A 23660-nucleotide genomic window follows, 5' to 3' on the forward strand; every position below is an offset into this window, starting at 1 on the left:
CCTAGCTTTGCATCGTCTGCAAATTTGATTAGCTTACCTTCAGTTCCCTTATCTAGCTCATTTATAAAAAATGTTGAACAACACTGGGGCCAGAACAGACCCTTGTGGTACCCCACTTGAAACACTTTTCCAATTGGATTTGCAATGTTTTATTACCACTCTTTGAGTATGATCACTGAGCCAGTTATGAATCCACCTAACTGTAGCCTTGTTAATCCCATATTTGACCATTTTTTCAATAAGGATAGTATAAGATACTTTATCAAATGCTTTGATGAAGTTAAGATATACTATAGATCCAAATTCACCTGATCCACCCAGTCAGTGATTCCATCAAAGAAGGAAATTAAATTAGTCTGGCATAATTTGCTTGCTGCAAGTCCATCCTGGCTCTGGTTAATTACTGTATTCTTATCCAAGTACTTACACACATGCTGATAATTTGTTAAAATATCTTTCCTTGTATAGAAATAAGACCCACTGACCTGCAATTTCCTGGATCCATCTTCTTTGCTTTTTTGAAGATAGGGACAACATTTGCCCTTCTCCAATCCTCTGGGACTTCTCCTAATTTCCATGATTTTTTTTAAAGATTCTGGCTAGTGGTTGTGCAATTTTCTCTGCTAACACTTTCAGTACTATAGGATGTGATTGATCATGACCAGGAGATTTAAATTCATTTAAATTAGCTAAATGTTCCCTCTCCATCTCTCTGTTTATGAGTAGAGTGGATTATTTTATTCCTTCCATGGCACCATGAAGATCAGTTGATGTTGCATTTGATTTCTTAGAGGACACTGCAAAATAGGAATGTAAACGTTCGGCCATCTCAACATAATTTTTGACCACTTCAACCTTTTCATCCTGTAAAATTCCTATAGCATCTTTGACTTTTCTTTTGCTTTTGTCATACCCTCAAAATACTATTTTACTGCTTTTGGTCTCCCTTGCAAACCTTAGTTCATTACTGGCTTTAGTTTTTCTAACTCTTGCCCTGCATTCCCTGCAAGCAGCATTATATTCTTCTTTAGACATGCTATCCTCTTTCCATTTGATATACAGTACATTTCTTAATGCTTCCAATTCTTCCTACATTTCGGGATTTTTACCGATTGTTTGGTGAGAGTTTCATTTAGCATTTAGCCATTGGACCTTTGCTACCCTCTTTCTGAGTCCATTAAAATCTGCCTTTCTGAAGTCCAACCTTAATGTCTGAGTCCTCGCTGGTCTTCTTCCTCTTGTAATCCAAAATTCGAGTATAGCATGATCGCTGCCTCCTAAGTTCCCAGCCACCTTCACTACCTCAACCAATTCCAACCTGTCGGTAAGAATTAGGTCCATTATTGCAGATCCTCTTCTTCCCTCTTCTACCTTTTGAAAGATAAAGCAGTCAGCAAGAGGAGATAAGAATTTTCTGGACCCAGTACTTTTTGCTTGAGAAAGGTTTTCAAAAAATATCTGGATAGGTAAAATCTCCCATGATCACTATGTTGTATTTTTTTGAGAATACAGAAATCTGATGTAAAAAGAGTTCAACCTTGGCCTTCTAGTTTAATAATATACCTAGTTAGGAGATTAAGTCTGGGAAAATAATCTATAGAGATCTATTAGCAATCTTAACTTTGTTTTACAATGCGGCAACCTTATAATCTAAAATACATCGTTTTCTGGTACATATCACCTGCATCAATAATCAAGTTCTACATGCACCTGCCATTAGATAGAACATTCTGCCCACTAGTTTTAAAGCTAATAAAAAGTAGTACAAGTCTTTCTTCATTTGTTTTCCTCTAGTGATGGCTGCTGATTTTGTGCTGAGGAAAGAGTGTTTTTACAGGTCTAGATTTATAAAACTAGTATTCTGACCTGCACAAAGATAGATTATGACATCTGTCATTGTATGATTTTAAACCTATTTGATAAAATTCATTAAAACTGACTTGTAAGCTGATTTTATGAGCACCACCATTACCGTTATTTTAGAACTTTTAATATCCAAAGGATTGATTAAATAGTACATTTAATCCCTGCACATTATGTATTTAGATTTCAAGCAGGTAGAGATGCTTAAGAAGTGCCCCAGTAACCCTGTCCAAAAACCTGCTCAACTCGCCCTGATTGATAGTCATGAGAATAGGAAGTATTATTTCAAGTCCTTACAAAATCCTTCTCACACACCATTATCTCTTAAGTTCAGAAGCATACAACAAAATCATTTAACATGTTTCGGCACATATGCACTGTGCTGATGAAGTTAAGGGAAGTACACCCAACTTCTTTGCAAATGTTCTGGAAACCAGAAGACAACAACTCAAAAAGCAGAAATTTGGACATGCTTAAGACAATGTATTCTGTCTTCAAGCCAGAATGGATGGGTTTTGGGCATGGTCACCTTGACTTTTCTCCCCAACATTACCATCTCATTGGAAACATTACAAAGAAAAAGATCAAATATAAACCTTTAAGCATATCTGGAAAAAATGCAGCAAAGTATATAGACTTTAAAAAATAAAAGTGCTAATAAAATGCATAGGGTTTTTTTTATGCAGATTTTCAACAACTCATTCGCCTATGGTGAAAATATGAAAAAAACCCCTCATTTTTGCTATAAGGGAATTGAACAAGCTGCAGATTGCAAAACCATACAATTTCTGCCACATAAGAACAGTGGGCATAAGATTCATGTAAATCCTATACACTTTTCTGTGATTGTAATATTTTTTATATTTTGCATAATCTGTGAATGAAAAACTCCATAAAAATGCATACAATTCTCATGATCAAAATTAGAACCTATGCATGTGTGACCTTTGTTCCACAGCATTGTACTATTAAGGAAAACAGATTTTTTTAAACAGACCATACTGTATATACCTTAAGTATTGCCATATTAGGATTTTGGGTGCACTAAATAAAATGGAATAATTTTCTTGAACTGTTCAGTGGATTTTAACAATAAATCTGAGTGTTCAAGGTGCAGTTGGAGTAAAATATGAACAAAGCTGGCTACTTTTTTCCTGTTAACAAGTCTTCTTTAAATGGAAAAGAAATTATAAGGTAAACACACAGAAGTCTGTAAATGGATGAAATGTATACAGCAGCATGTAAAAGTTTGGGCATCCATGGTCAAAATTAATGTTATTATAAACAGTTAAGCAAGATGAAAATGAAATAATCCCTAAAATGCCTAAAGTTAAAGATGACACATTTCCTTTACATTTTCAGCAAAAAAAGTATTGATTTTATTTTTTTTAAATAAAAAAAGGAACATGGACCGATGCAAAAGTTTGGGTACCCCTGGAGATTTGTGCACTCAGATAACTTTAAACAAGGTTTCTGATCTTAATTAACCTGTTAGGGAAATAGCTTGTTCACTATCATCATTAGGAAAGGAAAGGTGATGCAAATTGTCCAGCTTTATAAAAACCCAACCTTCTCTAACCTTGTGCCAAAAAAAACAGCAACCATGGGTTCTTCTAGGCAGCTGCGTAGCACTCTGAAAATGAAAATGGTGGTTACCCACAAAGCAAGAGAAGGCTATAAGAAGAGAGCAAAGCATTTTCATATTGTCCTTTCCTCAGTTCGAATTGTAATTAAGAAAAGTAATAGTGATAAAAAGTAATAGTGTAGGTTGAGATAAGGTCTGGAAGACCAATTAAAATTTCAGTGAGAGCTGCTCGTAGGATTGCTAAAGAAGCAAATCAGAACCCCAGGTTGACTGCAAGAGTCTTTCAGAAAAATTTTGAATACACTGGAGTTGTGGTACATTATTCTACTGATAAGATACATCTGCACAAATATTGCCTTCATGGAAGAGTCCTCAAAAGAAAGCCTCTCCTGCATCACCATAAAATTTAGCATCATAAGTATGCAAAAGAGCACCTAAACAAGCCAGATGTATTTTGGAAACAAGTCCTGTGGACAGATGAAGTTAAAACAAGACTCTTTGGCCACAATGATTAAAGGTATGTGTGGAGAAAAAAAAGCACATAATTTCAGGAAAATAACATCTTGCCAACCATTAAGCCCATCCACCCTGAGCCTGTTTTCACCTTCATGACGAGGCCAAATTGTACAATTCTGACTAATGTCATTTTATGTGGTAATAACTATGGAATGCTTCATCAGATCCCACAGATTATGAAACTGTTTTCTCATGAAATATAGTACTTCATGATAGTGGTAAAATTTATTCGATATGGCTTTCATTTATTTGTGAATAGATCGGAAATTTGGTGAAAATTTATAAAATTTTGCAATTTTCAAACTTTTAATTTTTATGGCCTTAAAAAAGAGAGTTATGTCACATAAAATAGTTAATAAATAACATTACCATATGTCTACTTTACATCAGCACAAATTTTGAAACATACATTTTTGTCAGGAAGTTATAAGGGTTAAAATTTGACAAGTGATTTCTCAGTTTTCAACAAAATTTACATAACCATTTTTTGAGACAATATCACATTTCAAGTGACTTTGAAATAAAATTCTCAAAAAGTGACACTATTCTAAAAATTGCACCTTCAAGGTGCTCAAAACCACAATCAACAAATCTATTAGCCCTTCAAGTGCTTCATAGCAATTTTTAGAATTTTGAAGGATAAACATGAACATTCAACTATTAGTCCCAACATATTTTCTTTTCGCAGGGGTAACAGTAAAAATGGACCCTAACATTTGTTGTGCTATTTCTCCTGAGCATGCCGATACCCCATATATGGGGAAAAATTACTGTTTGGGTGCATGGCAGGGCTCTGAAGGGAAGGAGTGCCATTTGACTTTTTGAATGTAAAATTTGCTGGATTAATAGTGGATGTCATGTTGCATTTGGAGAACTCCCAATGTGCCTAAACAGTGGAGAATGCTCACAAGTAACACCATTTTGGAAAATAGACCCCTCAAGGAACTTATCTATTTGTTTGGAGAGCACCTTTAACCCCCAGGTGCTTCACAGAAGTTTATATTATTGAGCCGTGAAAATAAAAAAATCACATTTTCTCCTTAAAAACTATTTTTTTGCGCCAAATTTTCCATTTTCACAAGGGTAACAGAAGAAATTGCACCATACAATTTGTTGTGCAATTTCTCTTCTGTATGCGGATACCCCATATGTGGGAGAAAGCTACTGTTTAGGCGCACTATAGAGCTTGGAAGGGAAGGAGTGCCATTTGACTTTCTGAATTTAAAATTTGCTGGAATAATTAGGAGATGCCATGTCGCATTTGGAGAACCCATGATGTGCCTAAACAGTGGAAACCACTCCCCCAAGTGAGAACATTGTGGAAGCTAGACCCCTCAGGGAACTTATCTCGATGTGTGGTGAGCACCTTGAACTCACATCTGCTTCACAGACGTTTATAACATTGAGCTGTGAAAATAAAAAAAATCAAATTTTCCTCACAAAAATGATTTGTGAAATGGCACCATTCAATTTGTTTTGCAATTTCTCCTGAGTACGCACATACCCCATATGTGGGGTTAAAATACTGTTTAGGCTCACAGCAGGGTTCAGAAAAGAAGGAGTGATTTTTTGGAATACATATTTTGATGGAATGTTCTGCTGGTGTCATGACTCATGTCTCATTTCTAGAGCCCCTGATGTTCCTAAACAGTGGAAAATCCCACAAGTGACACCATTTTAAAAGCTAGACTCCTCTTGGAATGCATCTAGATGTCTGGTGAGCACCTTAATCCCCCAACTGCTTCGCAGAAGTTTTTAATGTAGAGCAGTGAAAATTAAAAAAAAAACATTTTCCTCACAAAAATGTTATTTTACAATTGTTTTCATTTTCACAAGGATAACAGGAGAAAATGGACCCAAAAATGTATTGTGTAATTTCTCCTTAGTACGCCGATATTCCATATGTTGTCGAAAACTACTTTTGAGACACAGTGCAAAGCTCAGAAGGGAAGAATCACCATATTGATGTTCACATTTTGCTGGACTGGTTTGAGGGTGCCATTTTACATTGGCAGACCCACCGAGGTGCCAGAACAGCAGAACCCCCACATAAGTTTACAAACTATACCTCTCCATGAATTCACCAAGTGGTGCAGTGATCATATTGACATATTGAATTTTTCAAGGCAGAGTGGATGAAATTCCCTCACACAAGACTTGAAAGACTCTTGTCTGGCTACAAGAGGCGTTCATAAGATTTGAGACTTACAAAAGCAGGTGCTACTAGGCACTACTCATGCAGTGTGTCCAAACGTTTGCATCTGCACATTTACCTTTTTGTAATTTTTAAAATGTAAAAGATGAAAATATTTTTTTTTTTGCCTAAAATACAAAGGCAATGTGTTATCTTTAACGTTAGACTTTTTAGAGATCATTTCATATTCAACTTGCTTAACTGTTCACAATGAAGCAGGGATACCCAAACTAATACATGCCACTGTCAAAGCAGTTGAAAAATCACTTCATTTTTGGTTCTATTGTAGATATTGTCTACTGTGCGCACATCAGTCAAGGCAAGTATTGGGGCATATTTATCAAAGCATTCTAATATCAAACAGTGAACCCTAGACTAGACAGTACTATACTGGATCACTGTGGTTAGACTGCCTAGCCTGAGTTTGCAGCAGATATTAGCTGGCTTACTTTTTGCTAGAATTTTAGCACAATATTGGTCCATTTTATGGTGTTCCGTTTTACAAGGTAGATGACATCCCTTTTCAATGAGGCCACTCCCCTTGTTGAAGAAGGTAGAGAAATTGCATAAAACACATAATAAATGTTTCACAGGTCATGAAAGACAGGGTTTTTTTTACACATATTTCTTCTGACTTCTGGCACAATTAGCTTAATAATTTCCCTTTTTTAGCCCTAATACTCTATGGATGGATGCCTTTGCAACAGAAAAGAGAATCCTTCACATTCCTAGAAGCTTTCACCCCCAAACTGCCCGTGTTAGCAGTAATTATTTCCTGGCGCTTGATACTTCCATTTGCAATATATAAAAAGATAAAAGAAGTGTTAAAACTGTAGGGGAGTTGAAGAATGATCAGCACCCCTGAAGATCATATGATAATTGTAAAGTGTTACGTTGATGCATTTCTCAGTTGCTTTGATAATTTAAAAGTGTACTGTGAAAATTAGTGCTAGCTGAACGAGTTCTGGATAACAAACGGTTAGTAATTACTGGGAAGCTCTGGGAAGGTCTTCAGCGATATAAGATACTGTAGATGCCTGGTATACCAAAGATCCTATAGTTACAGCATAGTTAGCATAAAGGTACCGTCACATTAAGCGATGCTGCAGCGATATAGACAACGATGCCGATCGCTGCAGCGTCGCTGTTTCGTCGTTGTGTGGTCGCTGGAGAGCTGTCACACAGACAGCTCTCCAGCAACCAACGATGCCGAAGTCCCTGGGTAATCAGGGTAAACATCGGGTTACTAAGCGCAGGGCCGCGCTTAGTAATCTGATGTTTACCCTGGTTACCAGTGTAAAAAAAAAAACACTACATACTTACATTCTGGTGTCTGTCGCGTTCCCCGGCGTCCGCTTCCCTGCACTGTGTAAGTGCCGGCGCTGACACAGTGCAGGGAAGCAGACGCCGGGGGACGCGACAGACACCAGAATGTAAGTATGTAGTGTTTTTTTTTTTTTACATTTACAATGGTAACCAGGGTAAATATCGGGTTACTAAGCGCGGCCCTGCACTTAGTAACCCAATGTTTACCCTGGTTACCAGTGAAGACATCGCTGAATCAGCGTCACACACGCCGACTCAGCGATGTCAGTGGGTGATCCAGCGACGAAATAAGGTGCTGGCCTTCTAGCTCCGACCAACGATGTCACAGCGGGATCCTGATCGCTGCTGTGTGTCAAACACAACGATATCGCTATCCAGGATGCTGCAACGTCACGGATCGCTGTCGTTATCATTGTTAAGTTGTTCAGTGTGAAGGTACCTTAAGCCAGAAAGAAAGCAAATTCCACCAGATAGGAATTCAGATAGAGCAATACAAGCTTTGTCCTGCATTTGAGTACAGCTTAATGAGAAGCTGGGAGAGGGCCAAACAGGAACATAGTTTGAAACAACCATACCTCACAACTTTTGAAGGTCAGAAAGAGGGTTATATTATGCAGCACACACCTCTGGACACTAGTGATGAGCGAGTGTACTCGTTGCTCTGGTTTTCCTGAGCACGCTCGGGTGACCTCCGAGTATTTGTTAGTGTTCGGAGATTTAGTTTTCATCTCGGCAGCTGAATGATTTACAGCTATTAACCAGCTTGATTACATGTGGGAATTCCCTAGCAACCAAGCAACCCCCACATGTACTCAGCCTGGCTAATAGCTGTAAATCATTCAGCTGAGGCGAAGAAAACGTAATCTCCGAACACTAACAAATACTCGGAGGTCACCCGAGTGTGCTGGGGAAAACCCAAGCAACGAGTACACTCGCTCATCACTACTGGCCACATATCTCTATGGTGTAAAATCCTAAAATTGTGCTGCTTGGCTGGTTGTTATATTTAATAATGGCTGTGATATTCCCCATGATTGGATGGGGTAGACTATGTGATGTGATAACTGACAGGCATTACTGTAATGCCAGTGTGACATCAATAGAACTCTCTTCCAGTTTTTAAACTGTGGAAATGCTTTTTAGTTTGTTTGCTATCATCATCAGTCATTTTATAGAGTGTTCAAATTCTCGAAGTCTTTCAAACTTGAGGAAATTCAACCCAAGACAGTTATTTTCTTCTCTTCACTTAATCCTGCCATCTCTACAAATTGATATGTAGAAAAATTAAATGAAAAATCTACATAAACTTCAAGACACAGGGTCTGGGAAATTATTAATGAATCAATAATAATAAAGTTATACTATAAGATCTATGATTTAGGAATTTCTAATTCAGTTGATTTATGTGGTCTACAAAAAAATATAACATTGCTGAGGCTGTTCAATCATTTTGAATTTTACCAACAAAGCTGTAGTTTTAGGAGTGTTAGAGATTAGCCTCTTAAAAGGGCTTAGCAGTGATTCACTCAAAACAAGAACAGATGTCCCCATGAATGAAACTGTCAGCATGAAGTACCAAACTAATTCCAAAATCATATAAACACTCTCATTTGCCAGCATTGCAGGTGTTCCAGTACAGTGTAATTATGGCCTAATTAGACACATGTAAATAAGCTGTAAGCCACAGAATGAATATACAAAATTGTACTATATGATTTGTAACAGTAACGTCTAGTCTATAAAAAGGAGGAAATCTTCATTTTAAACAAAATTACTAATTTAAAAACGCACAGCTAAAAAAAGGTTAACAATTACTGGTTAAATCCACAATGATAACTGAGCAATTGTTTGCTGTTTATTCGGAAATATTACCGTTATTTGTTTTTAATGAATATTTATAGGAAATGTGTCCATAGAGAGGGAACAGAAGTGTCAGTGTGTACAGTGGCTCCAAAAAGTGATATGAGACTGCATTTACTGCCAGAATTATGCTGAACAATCTGTTCGCTTTCATACATTTCAATTTTCTTAATTTCTAAGTTTAAAAACAAACTGCAGTATAATTGAAGACATTGACAAGATATTGTAAATGATTCCAGCTTGCTGTGGATAAATTTAGTGCTGCCAATCCCATAGGTAGAGGATCCACAAAGCAGCACACATTTTGGGAAATGATTTTTCGAAATTATAATCCGCAGTGGATTCTGTCTCCGACCTTGCTGTAGACTTTTTCAGATGAAATGAGTGAAAGGTATGACTGTGGACTCTGGAGAGTTATGTGCTTATTTCTAGGTCCCACTGCAGATATTTTTCTAAAGTTTTTAGCCATACAGGGAATTTTCGGTCACAAAATGACATATTGTTTAAATCAGATTTTTGTGTCACATGTATTTTTTTTTGTAGATTGCAATTTTTTTTCCATTTTACAATCTCTATTTAACCTCTTAATCCACAGAGCTTTTTTTTGTTTTGAGCTTTCGTTTTTCACTCCCCTCCTTCCCAGAGACATAATTTCTTATTTTTCCATCAATATGGCCAAGTGAGGGCTTATTTTTGGGGGAACAAGTTGTACTTTTTCATGACACCATTGGTTTTACCATGTCATGTACTAGAAAATGGGAAAACAATTCCAAGTGCGGTGAAATTGCAAAAAAAAAAGTGCAATCCAACATTTGTTTTTTGTTTGGCTTTTTTGCTTGGTTCACTAAATGGTAAAACTGACCTGCTATGATGATTCTCCAGGTCATTATGAGTTCATAGACACCAAATATGTGTAGGTTATATTTTATCTAAGTGATGAAAACAATTCCAAACTTTGCTAAACAAAAACAAAAACGTAATTTTCCGATACCCGTAGCATCTCTATTTTTCGTGATCTGGGGTCAGGTGAGGGCTTATTTCTTGCATGCCGAGCTGACGTTTTTAGTAATACCATTTTGATGCAGATATGTTCTTTTGATTGCCCCTTGTTGCATTTTAATGCAATGTTGCGGAGAGCAAAAAGCGTAATTCTGGCGTTTTGACTTTTTTTTATCGCTACACCATTCAGTGATTAGGTTAATCCTTTTTTTATTGATAGATCAGGCAATTCTGAATGCGGCGATACAAATTATGTGTAGGTTTGATATTTTTTATTGTTTTATTTTGAATTGGGCAAAAGGGGGTGATTTGAATTTTTATATTTTTTTATTGTTTTCATATTTTTTAAAACATTTTTTTTTACTTTTAGCATGCTTTAATAGCCTCCATAGGAGGCTAGAAGCTGCCACAACTTGATTGGCTCTGTTACATAGAGGCAATGCTCAGATCGCTCCTATGTAGCTGAATTACAGACTTGCTATGAGCGCCAACCTCTGGTTGTGATGCCGATGCACCTATGACCCTAGATCATGTGACGAGGGTCACCAATGAGCACATTTCCAGACAGATGACAGGAAAAACTTGTTAAATGCCTCTGTCAGAGTTTGTCAGCGGCATTTAACTAGTTAATAGGCACGTGAAGATCATGATTCCACCCACGCCTATTGCGGGCAAATGTCAGCTGTTCAAAACAGCTGACATGTCACAGCTTTGATGCGGGCTCACCGCTGGAGCCCGTATCAAAGCGGGGATTCTGCCATAAGACGTGCTATTCTGTCCAATGGCAGTAAGGGGTTAAAAACTAAATGTAGTCTTGCAATTTACAAACAGGCCACTAAGGCGTTTTAGACTCATACTTCCTTTTCTTTGCTAAATAGATCTCCGGAGCCTCCTTATCAGTAGACCCAGGATTACATTGACAAGCAACAACTTTATACTCAAATAATAACATAAGATCCACCAATCACGAAAAGTGATGTACATGTGCTATATCCTGAAACAATACAAGTTGGAGTCTAAAAAACCCCAGTGGCCAGTGTAAAAATTGCAAGAGTTGTATTTATTATTTGTAGAGAAAACAATGCCAGTATTTTTTCAGAACAGAATTTAATACAAAAGCCTGATTTAATTAACAGATCATTTCAGATTATAGCGTCACTTAAAATAGAATGGTTCATAGAATTTTTCAACAATTTAAAAAATGTAATGTGTCAATGTATTAATTTTTTAACAATATTATTTTTTTAATGATAAAAAAATTTAAAAACTATTTGAAAAGCTTTGATATTATCAACTATTAAGCACTGTGGGAAAATTTCCTGACTTTTCTGGTAACTGAAGCAAAAATTGAAATGGCGCCCCTCCCTGTAGTGCAATAGAAATGCACTAGATGAACACAGCTACTCAAGTTTTAGGAGGTTCATTTATGTTGTTCATTGTATGATCAAAATGACCTGTCATCGCGATCCTTGTTTTTCTTTTTATTTAATCTTGAAAAATGTGAATACATTTTGTTTCTATCAAGATTTTCTGAGACCTATTACAATTTTATTTTTCCATTGATGAAGATAGCCATATTTATGCTGTGTGTACAGTATGTGTAGTGAGTGGACACTTACATCATCAAATATAAATGAATGCCCCGAGTGGCTGATGAAAATATTAATAAAAAAATGTTAACATAGTATTTTTTTGTTTTAAATAAAACTTTATGTAATTAATAATTATTACTAAAAGAAATACAAATTGTGAAATGTTTCCTCTTAAGGATATTCCTCTGCAAGAAAAAAATTGTGAAACATTACCTCTTATGCACATTACTCTGTTCACACTATCAGTATTTGGTCAGTATTTTACATCAGTATTTGTAAGCCAAAACCAGGAGTGGGTGATAAATGCAGAAGTGGCGGCGTGTTTCTATTATACTATTCATCTGATTCTTCCACTCTTGTTTTGACTTACAAATACTGATGTGAAATACTGACAAAATACTGAGCATCTTAACTTGGCCTTACGTTCAGGAGATAGGTGAAAAGCTGAACACTGAGAAATAATCCACTGAGATGTATTAAAATTCTGATTGACTTACATAGGAAAATTGTAACGCATTTAATAGTGAAAATTCCAGCAATAGTAGAAAGATCAAACAACTGACTTCGATAAAAAATTCTGTTACAACCAGGACACTGAGTGCATTTGATTTCACTTACTGAATATCATGTTGTATTTGACTAATTTAATCTTGAAACTAAAATGCATCTGCGTAAATCTCACTGACAATGGGGAATGCATAATGCATAATTAATGACAGCTATTGATATGTAAATCTTCCCTGAAATCCAAGCTAGCTTTTCATGGTGCTACATATAAAGCTTCAATGGCTGTACCTTTAGATTTGGCCCATAAATTACCATTAAATAACCTCTCATCTCTTGGGACAAAATATTTTCTCAATTATTTGAAACATGTCTTCATTAAAAGTGATAATTTTTTAGGGAATTTGCCGAAGTGATTTATAAACAGATGTTACTATTGTGTAAATGCTTATGTAGCATCATTTAATACATTAGAAAATACATTATATTACCCAAGAGAAATCAAAGTAAAATAATAATACATACTAAAGTAGGTAGACATTATGTATATATGCTCTGCAATTAAAATTTCTTGGGAGAGAAAAATAAAATAAAAAACAAAAACATTACTCAATTTGAAAATTTGATTTAAATGTTATGTTTTTGACTAGCAAGGGAAAAAACAAATATCCTCCTGATCAAATGATAGCTTTTGGTTACAATCAAAAATCTGTTTCTGTTTTTACATTCATGCAAAAAAAAAAATCACCATGTGTCATCTGCTTTGCCTCCATTTTGCATCTGCTTATGTCTCATCTGTGTTAAATAAATGAATCAGGTAAACGGAACATTTTTTTCCATTTTTCCATTTTTTGACACTTGGCAATTGATCCATTAAAAATGTGTGATAAACAGATAGAAAATGGATGTCTTTCATTTATCATCTGTTTTTTGCAGATCATAGGCTTGAATGGCCTAGTCTCATCCACAAAAATGAATGAGAATAGGTCACACGCTGATTTTAATGGAACAGAAACATGGATCCTTTGAAAATGGCTGTGTTCTTGGTTTCATTTAACTCTATAGCTCAGTACATTGATAAGAAAAACATGTGTGAATGTAGCCTTTGGCCAAATCCATATGGTGGGAAATGCTATGGTTTTTAAGTGGAAAAGCTACTGGAATGCCCTGCACATGGGGCAATCAACATAGATAATCAGAAGAACATACTACATTTCTAATTGTTGGTATCTGATATTATTATTATTATTATTATTATTATTATTACTACATCTACTACATATTTTAATAGGATCTTGGTGATGGGAATACCCCTTTAACCTTTTTCTGCCTGGGAAATTATTCTCTTTTAAAAACATACTTAACAATAACTTATTAATAGACTAATATAAAATTGTACTATTTCAATGCTATGGCTCAAGATGATCACATCAGATAATTAGCAGCACATATGGCCATCACTTGTTTCTTCCACTTCCCGACACATTGTAATACTAAGAAGCGTGGCTCGCTCTCAAGCAGACTTTGTTGTTGAACCATTTAGAGAGGAAATGTTGGGCTTACCATTTCAGATCCTGACAATATTTCAACACTTTCCCTGCTGTAAGATTATCGCTTATAATGTTTTATTTATCCCTGCGGGCATTAGACATGCCTTTTCCATAATCGTGGCTGACTCCAGAACAGCAACATACAGGTGATAAGAAGGTGAGCTCTTTAATTAGCTCTAATCTGCACTTAGGAGGAAATGAGGCACCGAGCTGAGGGATTGTAATGCAGAATACATTTTCATATTTATACTTACATTTTCACATAAAAAATGATTACATTTCAAAGTGTATCTAATCCTATATTGTATTTGTTTTTTTTAATAGTCTATGAGCCCCATTGCAGATTGGAGTATGGGCTCTTATACTTTCCACTGAACACTCAACTTATTTCTGAGCCCTAATTATTATTATTATTATAATTATTATTTATTTATATAGCATCATTGATTCCAGGGTGCTGTACATGAGAAGGGGTTAAATACAAATTACAGGAAACAGACTAACAATAAAAAATTGATACAGAGGGGAGAGGACCCTGCCCTTGGGAGCTTACATTCTACAGGATGGTGGGGAAGGAGACAGTAGGTTGGGGGTTTGCGGCAGCTTTGGTATTAGTGAGGTGGTAGCTTCGTTAATGGTGAGGAGGAATCAGGGCCAATGCAGACTGTAGGCGTTCTTGAAGAGGTGGGTTTTTAGGTTCCGTCTTAAGAATCCAAATGTGATTGATAGTCAGACATGTGGGAGCGCAGAATTCCAGAGGATGGGGGATATTCAGGAGAAGTCTTGGAGGTGGTTAGTTGAGGAGCAAATAAGTGTGAAGGAGAGAAGAGGACCGGATATTACGTGAGGGAAGATTAGTTCAGAGATATATGGAGGAGACAGGTTATGGATGGCTTTGTAGGTCAGTATTAGTAATTTAAATTGGATATGCTGAGGGATTGGGAGCCAGTGAAGTGATTTGCAGAGGGGAGAAGCGGAGGAGTAGCGAGGAGAGAGATGAACTAGTCGGGCAGCAGAGTTAAGGATGGACTGGAGATTTGCGAGAGTGTTAGCAGGGAGGTCATAGAAAAGGATGTTGCAGTAGTCAAGGCGGGAGATGATGAGGGCATGCACAAGCATTTTAGTAGATTGAGGGTTGAGGAAAGGATGGATTCTGGAGATGTTTTTGAGCTGAAGGTGACAAGAGGTGGAAAGAGATTAGATGTGCGATTTGAAGGACAGGGCAGAATCAAGGGCTACTCCGAGGCAGCAGACTTCCGGTACAGGGGAAAGCTTGATGTCATTAGTTGTGATAGATAGATCAGGTAAGGAAGATCTGTGAGATGGAGGAAAGATGATAAGTTCAGATTTGTCTACATTGAGCTTGAGGAAGCAAGAGGAGAAGAAGGAGGATATGGCTGATAGACACTCTGGGATTCTGGACAGCAGAAAGGTGATGTCTGGGTCAGAGTGGGAGATCTGAGTGTCATCAGCATACAGGTGGTACTGGAAGCCATGGGACTTTATGAGTTGTCCCAGGCCAGGTGTATAGATTGGGAAGAGTAAGGGTCTTAGAACAGAACCTTGGGGGACTCCAACAGAGAGAGTGTGGGGTGAGGAGGTAGTATGAAAGTGGGAGATGCTGAATGTGTAGTTGGAAAGGTATGAGGAGATCCAGGATAGGGTGAGGTCTTTGATGCAAAAGGAGGAGAGGATACCCAATACCATTCTATGTATTATAATTTAACTAATATAATATTAATGTCAATTTACTTTAATCTGCTACTAAAACCAGGTTTAGAAATGCTGTATCTTTAATCTGTACTTAGCCTGTGGCGTAATCCAACTATTTAGAGGTATAAGCCTATAGGATTAAAACATAACCTTTACTACAATACTTAAAAGGCACAAAATTTACCAAAAATAATCACCAAAACAAAGTGCAGAGTGCATAAAACGTACAAACACAATACAATATGTGGATTGCGCTATAACTCAGTGCTTGGACCCAGTACAAAAGCTGGAATCCAACCTTAGAATTGCTGGTCTGTTGTAAACAATATTTAATTCAGTGTGTGGACCCAGCCTACAGACTAGAATCCAACCTCAGACCCACCAGTCTATTGTTGACCATATTTTACGTAGCTATTCCAGTCCTCCTGCCACATGTAATCGATAACCAATAAACACCAAATGCAAGGTTATCTTCAGTTAGCGCAAAACACAAAAGAGCTAAAAGACATTCACGTACTCAGCTTATACACACCAAACTATTATGGCTTCACTTAATCCACATATTTAGTAAGCCCTAATGAGTGTAATTACTCTCTGTGACGGATCTTAATGCACACATCCGGACGTGTGGGTAGAGCTTGCTCTGTGTGCAATATCCTGTTAACCCCACAGGGAACTATAGCATACACACGGGATGGGAAATTATAGCAAAAACTCAGTCAGCAAAAACACGCAGCAAACCTCTGGAGGAGCTGGAATTCTAATGGCTTGATGCCAGCCCTGAACTCTCACAGCCAATCTCCTCTCCGGAGGTGTCAGAATTCTAATGGCACAGGACCAGCCCTGAACACATGCTGACAAAGATAACTGACGTCCCACTGGTAGCTGATACGGTGCAAAGCACGCAAAACGCACATAAAGATTGGCAGCATATACACCCACACACACACCAAACACAATTGATGCTAGCACACCCATGTGCTTCACTGAAAGCCCATTATGCGCCAGGCTCCACTCCAAAACTCACGTCCAGTCAGATGGGGCGTCAACCATTGGCCAATCCGGAGCTCCCACATCACCAGAGCAGAAAGCATCCAAGCACCAATGACAAGTCGCCACATTACAGACATGCTCTGTAAGTGATAAGACTCCAGAGAGTTGGGTTGCCTCTGTATACCATTGGTTACCATAGACTTTAGCTGGAGAGTCAGCAGTAACCAAATGTATAACAGGATCCTGTGCAAGATGCTGGGAACAACGTCTGCACTAAGCAGCAGACCCAGCGGCCGGACCTGATTGGGAGACCAGAGAAACAAAAAGTTCCTGCGATACATCCCATATGACAGGGAAGTCCCTGCCCCTAGCGCTCAAGTCATTTTCTTCTCTGAAGAAATTAATTGCATATTTAAATTCTGTTAACAGAATTGCATGGCCTACAAGTTGCTTTATGCCCCTTCATCCACTTTTGGAGGTAATTCTTAAGAGAGGACATCAAAATGAGGTAGTTAGGGGTCTCACATCCAATACCCATACCATTCCAATATTTATAACTTATCTTAATGATAGGTCATAAATAGAGATGAGCGAATATACTCGTTACTTGAGATTTCTCGAGCATGCTCGAGGGTCCTCCGAGTATTTTTTAGTGCTCTGAGTTTTAGTTTTTCTTGCTGCAGCTGAATGATTTACATCTGTTAGCCAGCTTAAGTACATGTGGGGATTCCCTAACGACCAGGCAACCCCCACATGTACTTATGCTGGCTATCAGATGTAAATCATTCAGCTGCTGCAAGAAAAACTAAAACTCTGAGCACTAAAAAATACTCGGAGGACCCCCGAGCATGCTCGAGAAATCTTGAGTAATGAATATATTCGCTCATCACTAGTCATAAACATTATGTCACTGGCCATCCCCCTTAAAGATTAAGTATGTTTTTCTTGAGAAATAAATTAATTGCTGACAGTCCTTTTAGGAGCACCGTTTTTTATAATTTAGTTTTTATTAAATTATTCAACATTTTTTGATGACTACGTGTTCACCAAAAAATTAAGACGTGTGATTTTAATCTGATTCATGGATGAAAGTTTCATAGTCAAGTCTTTGGTTCCATGAAAAACTCCAACAGAACATGGGTAAAATCTTCAAAATCTATATTTAGTGAGGACAGATTTTTCCATTACAGAAATTATAGTTAAGAGTTGAGTTGAGACTTTCTGCTGCAAGTTCTCAGGAAACAATTGATAAAGTTTTCCATAAAGCACCAGCATCCATCTCCTATATCAACATTTTTTTTCATGTGGATTGAAAATTTTGAGAATGAAAGGTCGGTCCTGACAGAGTAGAAGCAGATCTAGTTTTGATTTATGAAAAAATAAAAAAAATAAAGCAACGGTTACGCTTTAAGTAAAAGAATAGCTATTTTATCACCTAACTGTGACTATCCGCCATTGCATGCACGTGTTATACATGTATTATGTTTTATGCCTTTGGTTTAAACTATTTTAAAATGTAAAACTCAAGTCCTTTTGCATCCACAGAAATTGCTGTGCCATGTTTCAAGTAAATTTGTTACAGAATGACAGCCTGATATTAGGAAATCTGTTGTAGTATGCCATATGTTTCCTAACAGGCTACTAATTAACATATTTTAATATCTGCTTTCTTCGCAGAGTTCAAGTTGAATTTTATGTAAATGAGAACACTTTCAAAGAGAGACTGAAACTTTTCTTCATTAAAAACCAAAGATCAAGTAAGTTTACCTTGAATGATTTTGAAAGAAAAAATGTTACGGTATAGCTGCTTTTCATAGCCTTGGAATTAGTGATAAAGAAATTTACACGACCAACTATAGCTTCTAATAGTGAAGATGGTGTTTCATGGCTTTTTCGCCTGCTAACTTAATTGAATACATAATGCCAAATTCATATTAAAAACATGGCTTTTTGGTGGACAAGGCTTTTCAGCTGGTATTTTGTTAGTGAGATGCAGACGGGAGAGATTCAGTTTTGATTGTCTAAGCAACTGTAATACTCGAAATCTACCATAAGCCAGACTTACAACCGAGACCATGCCTCGCAATCTAAATTCATTTTTAGCAGCTAGTGATCTAGCTAAAAAAACTGTTGAAATTTCAGAGTTGTTGGCTAATATAATCTATTCGCAGGAAATTGCAACTTGAAGGTCTCTAAACAGAATGTCAAAGAACTGGTAAGTCTGCTTGAAGTAAAGTTTTCATGGTATCACGGGTAGTGTTCAGCGATACCTTCCGATATCCAAAAGTATCGGTATCGGATTGGATCGGCCGATATTCTAAAAATATCGCCGATACCGATACCCAATACCAATGCAAGTCAATGGGACAAAAATATCGGAATTAAAATAAACCCTTTCTTTCCTTGTAGGTTCATTCAACATGAAGGAAAACAACTAAGAATAATGTAGGAAGTATTGGGGGACGTGGAGGAGACATTAAAGGCATAGAGGTTGAGCCCAATCAAATGGAATAGCAGGAATTATTTTTTTTTTAAGACGTTCGGAGTTACAAAGATATTGACTGTTAAGATTTTTTTTATTTTGTCAGATATTGATGTTTCACTAATTCCATACTCTTCACCTTTTTTTTTACTTCTCTGACACCTTCTTGTAAATCATCCTCAGCAACAGCATCTTTTACATCAACTTCTTCTTCACCTTATTCATCTTCTTCTTCTTCACCTTTTTCCTATTATTCTTTTTTTGTTACATTCTTCATATTCTTTTTAGTCAACTATTATTCTTCTTCATATTCTACTTCTTCATCATATTCTTATTTGTGACAGACATTCCTGTAGTTGTTATCTATAAAAGTTTGAAGATTACACCTTCCGTTCTGCCTGTCACAAAAGAGTTACAACAGGATTTGTCCGCGTTCAGTTAGGCCTGCAGCAGCAGGCTTTTTCCAGAGGCACCACGAGGAGGAACGGACTCACCCTCATAAACTGCTTAGTCTTCTTCTGCTTATAATTTAGATAATATCTTTTGCTCTGATGTTTAGTCTTATGCTTAATGTTCTTCTGCTCTTTGTTCTGCAGCTTCTTGTTCTTCTGCTTCTCGGTCTTCCGGGTCGTCGTCTCCAGGGTCCTCGTCTCCGGGGTCGTCGTCATCATCGGGGTAGTCTTCAGGGTCGTCGTCTCAGGGGTTGTCATCTCTGGTGTCATCATCATCTTAGGGGTGGTCTTCAGGGTCGTCGTCTTTAGGGTCCTGAACTTGGAAATGTAGCAGAAGGTACAAAAAGGCTGAAAAAATGCTGAGAACCAGCTGATGGAACTGGAACCCGGATGGCTACCCGAAGGTCCAAGAGCCAATGGAACTACCGAGGACCAGCTGACGTTACTGGAACCCGGTTACTAAGCAGGAGGTACCCTTGCCAGAAAGCACTACCAAGGACCACCTGACATTGGTGGAACTCGGATACCCAGAAGGAGGCACCTAAGCCAAAGGCTCTGCCCGGAATCAGCTGACGGTACTGGAATCAGGATGGGGAGCAGAAGGTACAAGAGCAAAAGACACTGCCGAGAACCAGCTGATGGTACTGGAACCCGGATGGGTAGCAGAAGGTACAAGAGCCAATGGAACTACCGAGGACCAGCTGACGTTACTGGAACCTGGTTACTAAGCAGGAGGTACCCATACCAGAAAGCACTACCAAGGACCACATGACATTGATGGAACTCGGATACCCAGAAGGAGGCACCTAAGCCAAAGGCTCTGCCCGGAACCAGCTGACGGTATTGGAACCAGGGGGACCTATTCAAGATTGTCTTACTAAGAACCAGCTAATGGTGCTGGAACTCAGATAGACAGCAGAAGGTCCACAGGAAAAACAAAAGTTGCTAGGCCGCGAGCCAGCCATGATTATCGAAAATCCACAGTCCTACAGTTTGAGCTTGTCCTATTGGCACTATGGAACCAGCCTTGATTGCCAGTTCCCGCAGCCCACATAGGAAGCACCTAAACTGCAGGCACCATAGAGTCAGCTAACCCGACCTCAACCCGACAGGGCAAGGTATTGGAGGCCAAGTGACCTTGACACTACCCGGAAACAGCTGGCGTGCTATAACCGGGCTGGGCAGGAGGGAGTACCCGTGCCAAAGACACTTCTGAGCAGCAACTAGCGGTGTTGGAGCCCAGGAACAGCAGGAGGAGCAGGCTAGAGTTATTGCCGCAACACAGCAGGGGCGCAGCTGGCATTACTGAACCCCACTAACACAGGAGCGAGTGTTTTTCTGTGTGCAGACAGCACTTCCGAGCAGCAACTAGCGGTATTGGAGCCCAGGGACAGCAGGAGGAGCAGATTGTAGGCCAAAGCATGCACTCGAGGCAGTTTAATATATGTTGTTGTGTCAGCGTGGTGGTCGCAGGACACATTGCCGGATACACAGCTGGGGATCAGCTGACGTTACTGAAACCCAATAACACGGCAGCAAGTGTTGACTGTGCAAACAGCACTTCCGAGCATCAACTAGCGGTGTTGGAGCCCAGGGAATGCAGGAGGAGCAAGATAGAGTTATTGCCGCAACAAAGCAGGGGAGCAGCTGGCGTTACTGAACCCCAATAACAGAGGAGCAACTGCTGACTGTGCAGACAGCACTTCCGAGCAGCAACTGGCAGTGCTGGAGCCCAGGGACAGCAGGAGGAGAAGGCTATACTTATTGCCGCACACACAGCAGCGTTACTGAACCCCACTAACACAGGAGCGAGTGTTTTTTTCTGTGCAGACAGCACTTCCGAGAAGCAACTAGCAGTGTTGGAGCCCAGGGTCAGCAGGAGGAGCAGAGTGTCGGCCGAAGCCTGCACTCAAGGCAGTTTAATATCTGTTGATGTGTCAGCGTGGCGGTCGCAGGACACATTGCCGTATACACAGCAGGGGAGCAGCAGACGTTACTGAACCCCACTAACACAGGAGCAAGTGTTTTTCTCTGTGCAAACAGCACTTCCAGGAAGCAACTGGCGGTGTTGGAACCCAGGGTCAGCAGGAGAAGCAGAGTGTAGGCTGAGGACTAATTGGAGCAAATTGAAAGTGAACCTTTAAACCCCCAGCCGTTAGTAACTAGAAGAGCCACCTTGTGCAGCAGTAATGCTGCACAAGGGAAAGGTGGCTCTTTTAATTATGCTCCTTGCACACGCTGAATGAAACACTTATAAAATTGTGCCACTCATACCGTGAAACCGTCATGGAGGAGGGACTTTCCTTCTTAATGAGACGCAGCACAGCTGTAAAAAATACCCCCTTGGCGCTGGGCGCAGCCTCCTGAACGTTGCTTTTTTGTGTACCGGAGTCTTCGCTGTTATGTTATCCATTGGCCATGCGCTGTTAGCGCTGCCCATCTTCTCACATCATTTGATGGGATCTGGGATCAATGGGCATGCGCAGTGCATATCTTCGCCTCTCACTCACATCCTTTCGGCTTCTTCAGACTGTGTGGCGTCTCGGCCGTGGCATGCTATTAGGGATCAGCTGATGGCGCACCGTCTGAAGAAGGCGGAGGGAGATGAGTGAGATCCTGAGGTGAAGATATGCACTGTGCATGTCCATGGATCCCAGGCCCGCAGTATGATTAAATCAGAAGAGACTGCGAGGCGGGATCTCGGGCAGCGCGGCCGCACAGGCCCAGTCCGCCTGACACCAAATGATGTCAGAAGATGGGCAGCGGTAAATGCGCATGGCCAAGGTTGAACATAAAAGCGCAGGCTACGGGACAGATTGAAACAACGCTAAGGAGGTGGCGCACGGTGCCAAGGGGGTAGGGATGACGGCTGTGCTGCATCCCATTACGAAGGAAAGTCCCACCTCCGGGACGGTTTTACTGTATCAGGGGACACATTTTATAAGTATTAAGTTCAGAGTGTGCAAGGAGCAAAACTAAAAGAGCTACCTTTTCTTTGTGCAGCATTACTGCTGCACAAGGTGGCTCTTCCAGTAACAAACGCCTGCAGAGGGGGGGACAGTTTCCCTTTAATTTCAGTTGTTGTGTCGCAGGACACATTGCCGGATACACAGCTGGGGATCAGCTGACGTTACTGAAACCCAATAACACTGGGTCATGTGTTTTGACTGAGCAGAAGCCACTTCTGGGCATCAACTGGCGGTGTTGGATCCCAGGGATTACAGTTCAGGTGGTAGAAACATGAACGCAACAGGAGACATGGATACTGTAGCCAACCAATTATTTAATCTGGAAGAGGAGTGGCAAATTCCTGCGAGATCCAGGCCTTGCTCATTTTCAGAAATGTAAGCCGGTCAATGTTATCGGAGGATAGTCGCATGTGACGGTCTGTTAGTACACCACCTGCAGCACTAAAGACGTGTTCCGACAATACACTAGCAGCAGGGAAAGCCAACACCTCCAATGCATACTGGCTTAGCTCTGGCCATGTATCCAGCTTAGAGACCCAAAACTTGAAGGGGGAAGAGCCTGGAGAAGATGATGGAATTCACCAGTTTGTCTTGGTACTCCCACATTTTACGCTCCCGCTTCAACGGTGTTATGAGGCTTTGTAATTTGTCCCGGTATCGAGGATCTAGGAGGGTGAACACCCAATAATCAGCCGTGTTGAGAATGTGGGAGATGCGGTGGTCGTTTCTCAGGCACTGCAGCATGAAATCAACCATGTGCTGCAGACTGCCAACTGGCCAAGACACGCTGCCCCCTGCTTGAGGCATGATCTCTGCCTGCTCTGCATCACCCCACCCTCGCTCTACACACTGACTACTGGAGAATTGTGTAACTCCCTCCTCTGAACCGATGTCTTCCTCCTCCATTGACTCCTCCTTAGCACTTGCAGTGTTTGTTGAAGCAGGCAGATAAGGGGGACAGTAATGTTGACTAGTGCATCATCTGCACTCGCCATCCGCGTGGAATCATCGAAGGTACGCAAAACCTGGCAGAGGTCCTTCAAAGTGGCCCATTCTGTAAAT

General features: G+C 39.5%; 1 protein-coding gene across 2 annotated transcripts in view; it reads left to right on the forward strand.

The window, feature by feature from the left end:
- The window catches only part of KCNT2 (potassium sodium-activated channel subfamily T member 2), a 1359842-nt gene that overhangs the window by 349134 nt on the left and 987048 nt on the right, over positions 1–23660 (forward strand). For both annotated transcript variants that reach the window (XM_077277827.1, XM_077277828.1), the window contains exon 2: positions 18373–18452. In XM_077277827.1, the coding sequence (XP_077133942.1) occupies positions 18373–18452 (80 nt within the window). The remainder of the gene's footprint in view (positions 1–18372; positions 18453–23660) is intronic.

The sequence above is a fragment of the Ranitomeya variabilis genome, chromosome 8 (assembly GCF_051348905.1).
Source record: "Ranitomeya variabilis isolate aRanVar5 chromosome 8, aRanVar5.hap1, whole genome shotgun sequence".
Classification (NCBI taxonomy): domain Eukaryota; kingdom Metazoa; phylum Chordata; class Amphibia; order Anura; family Dendrobatidae; genus Ranitomeya; species Ranitomeya variabilis.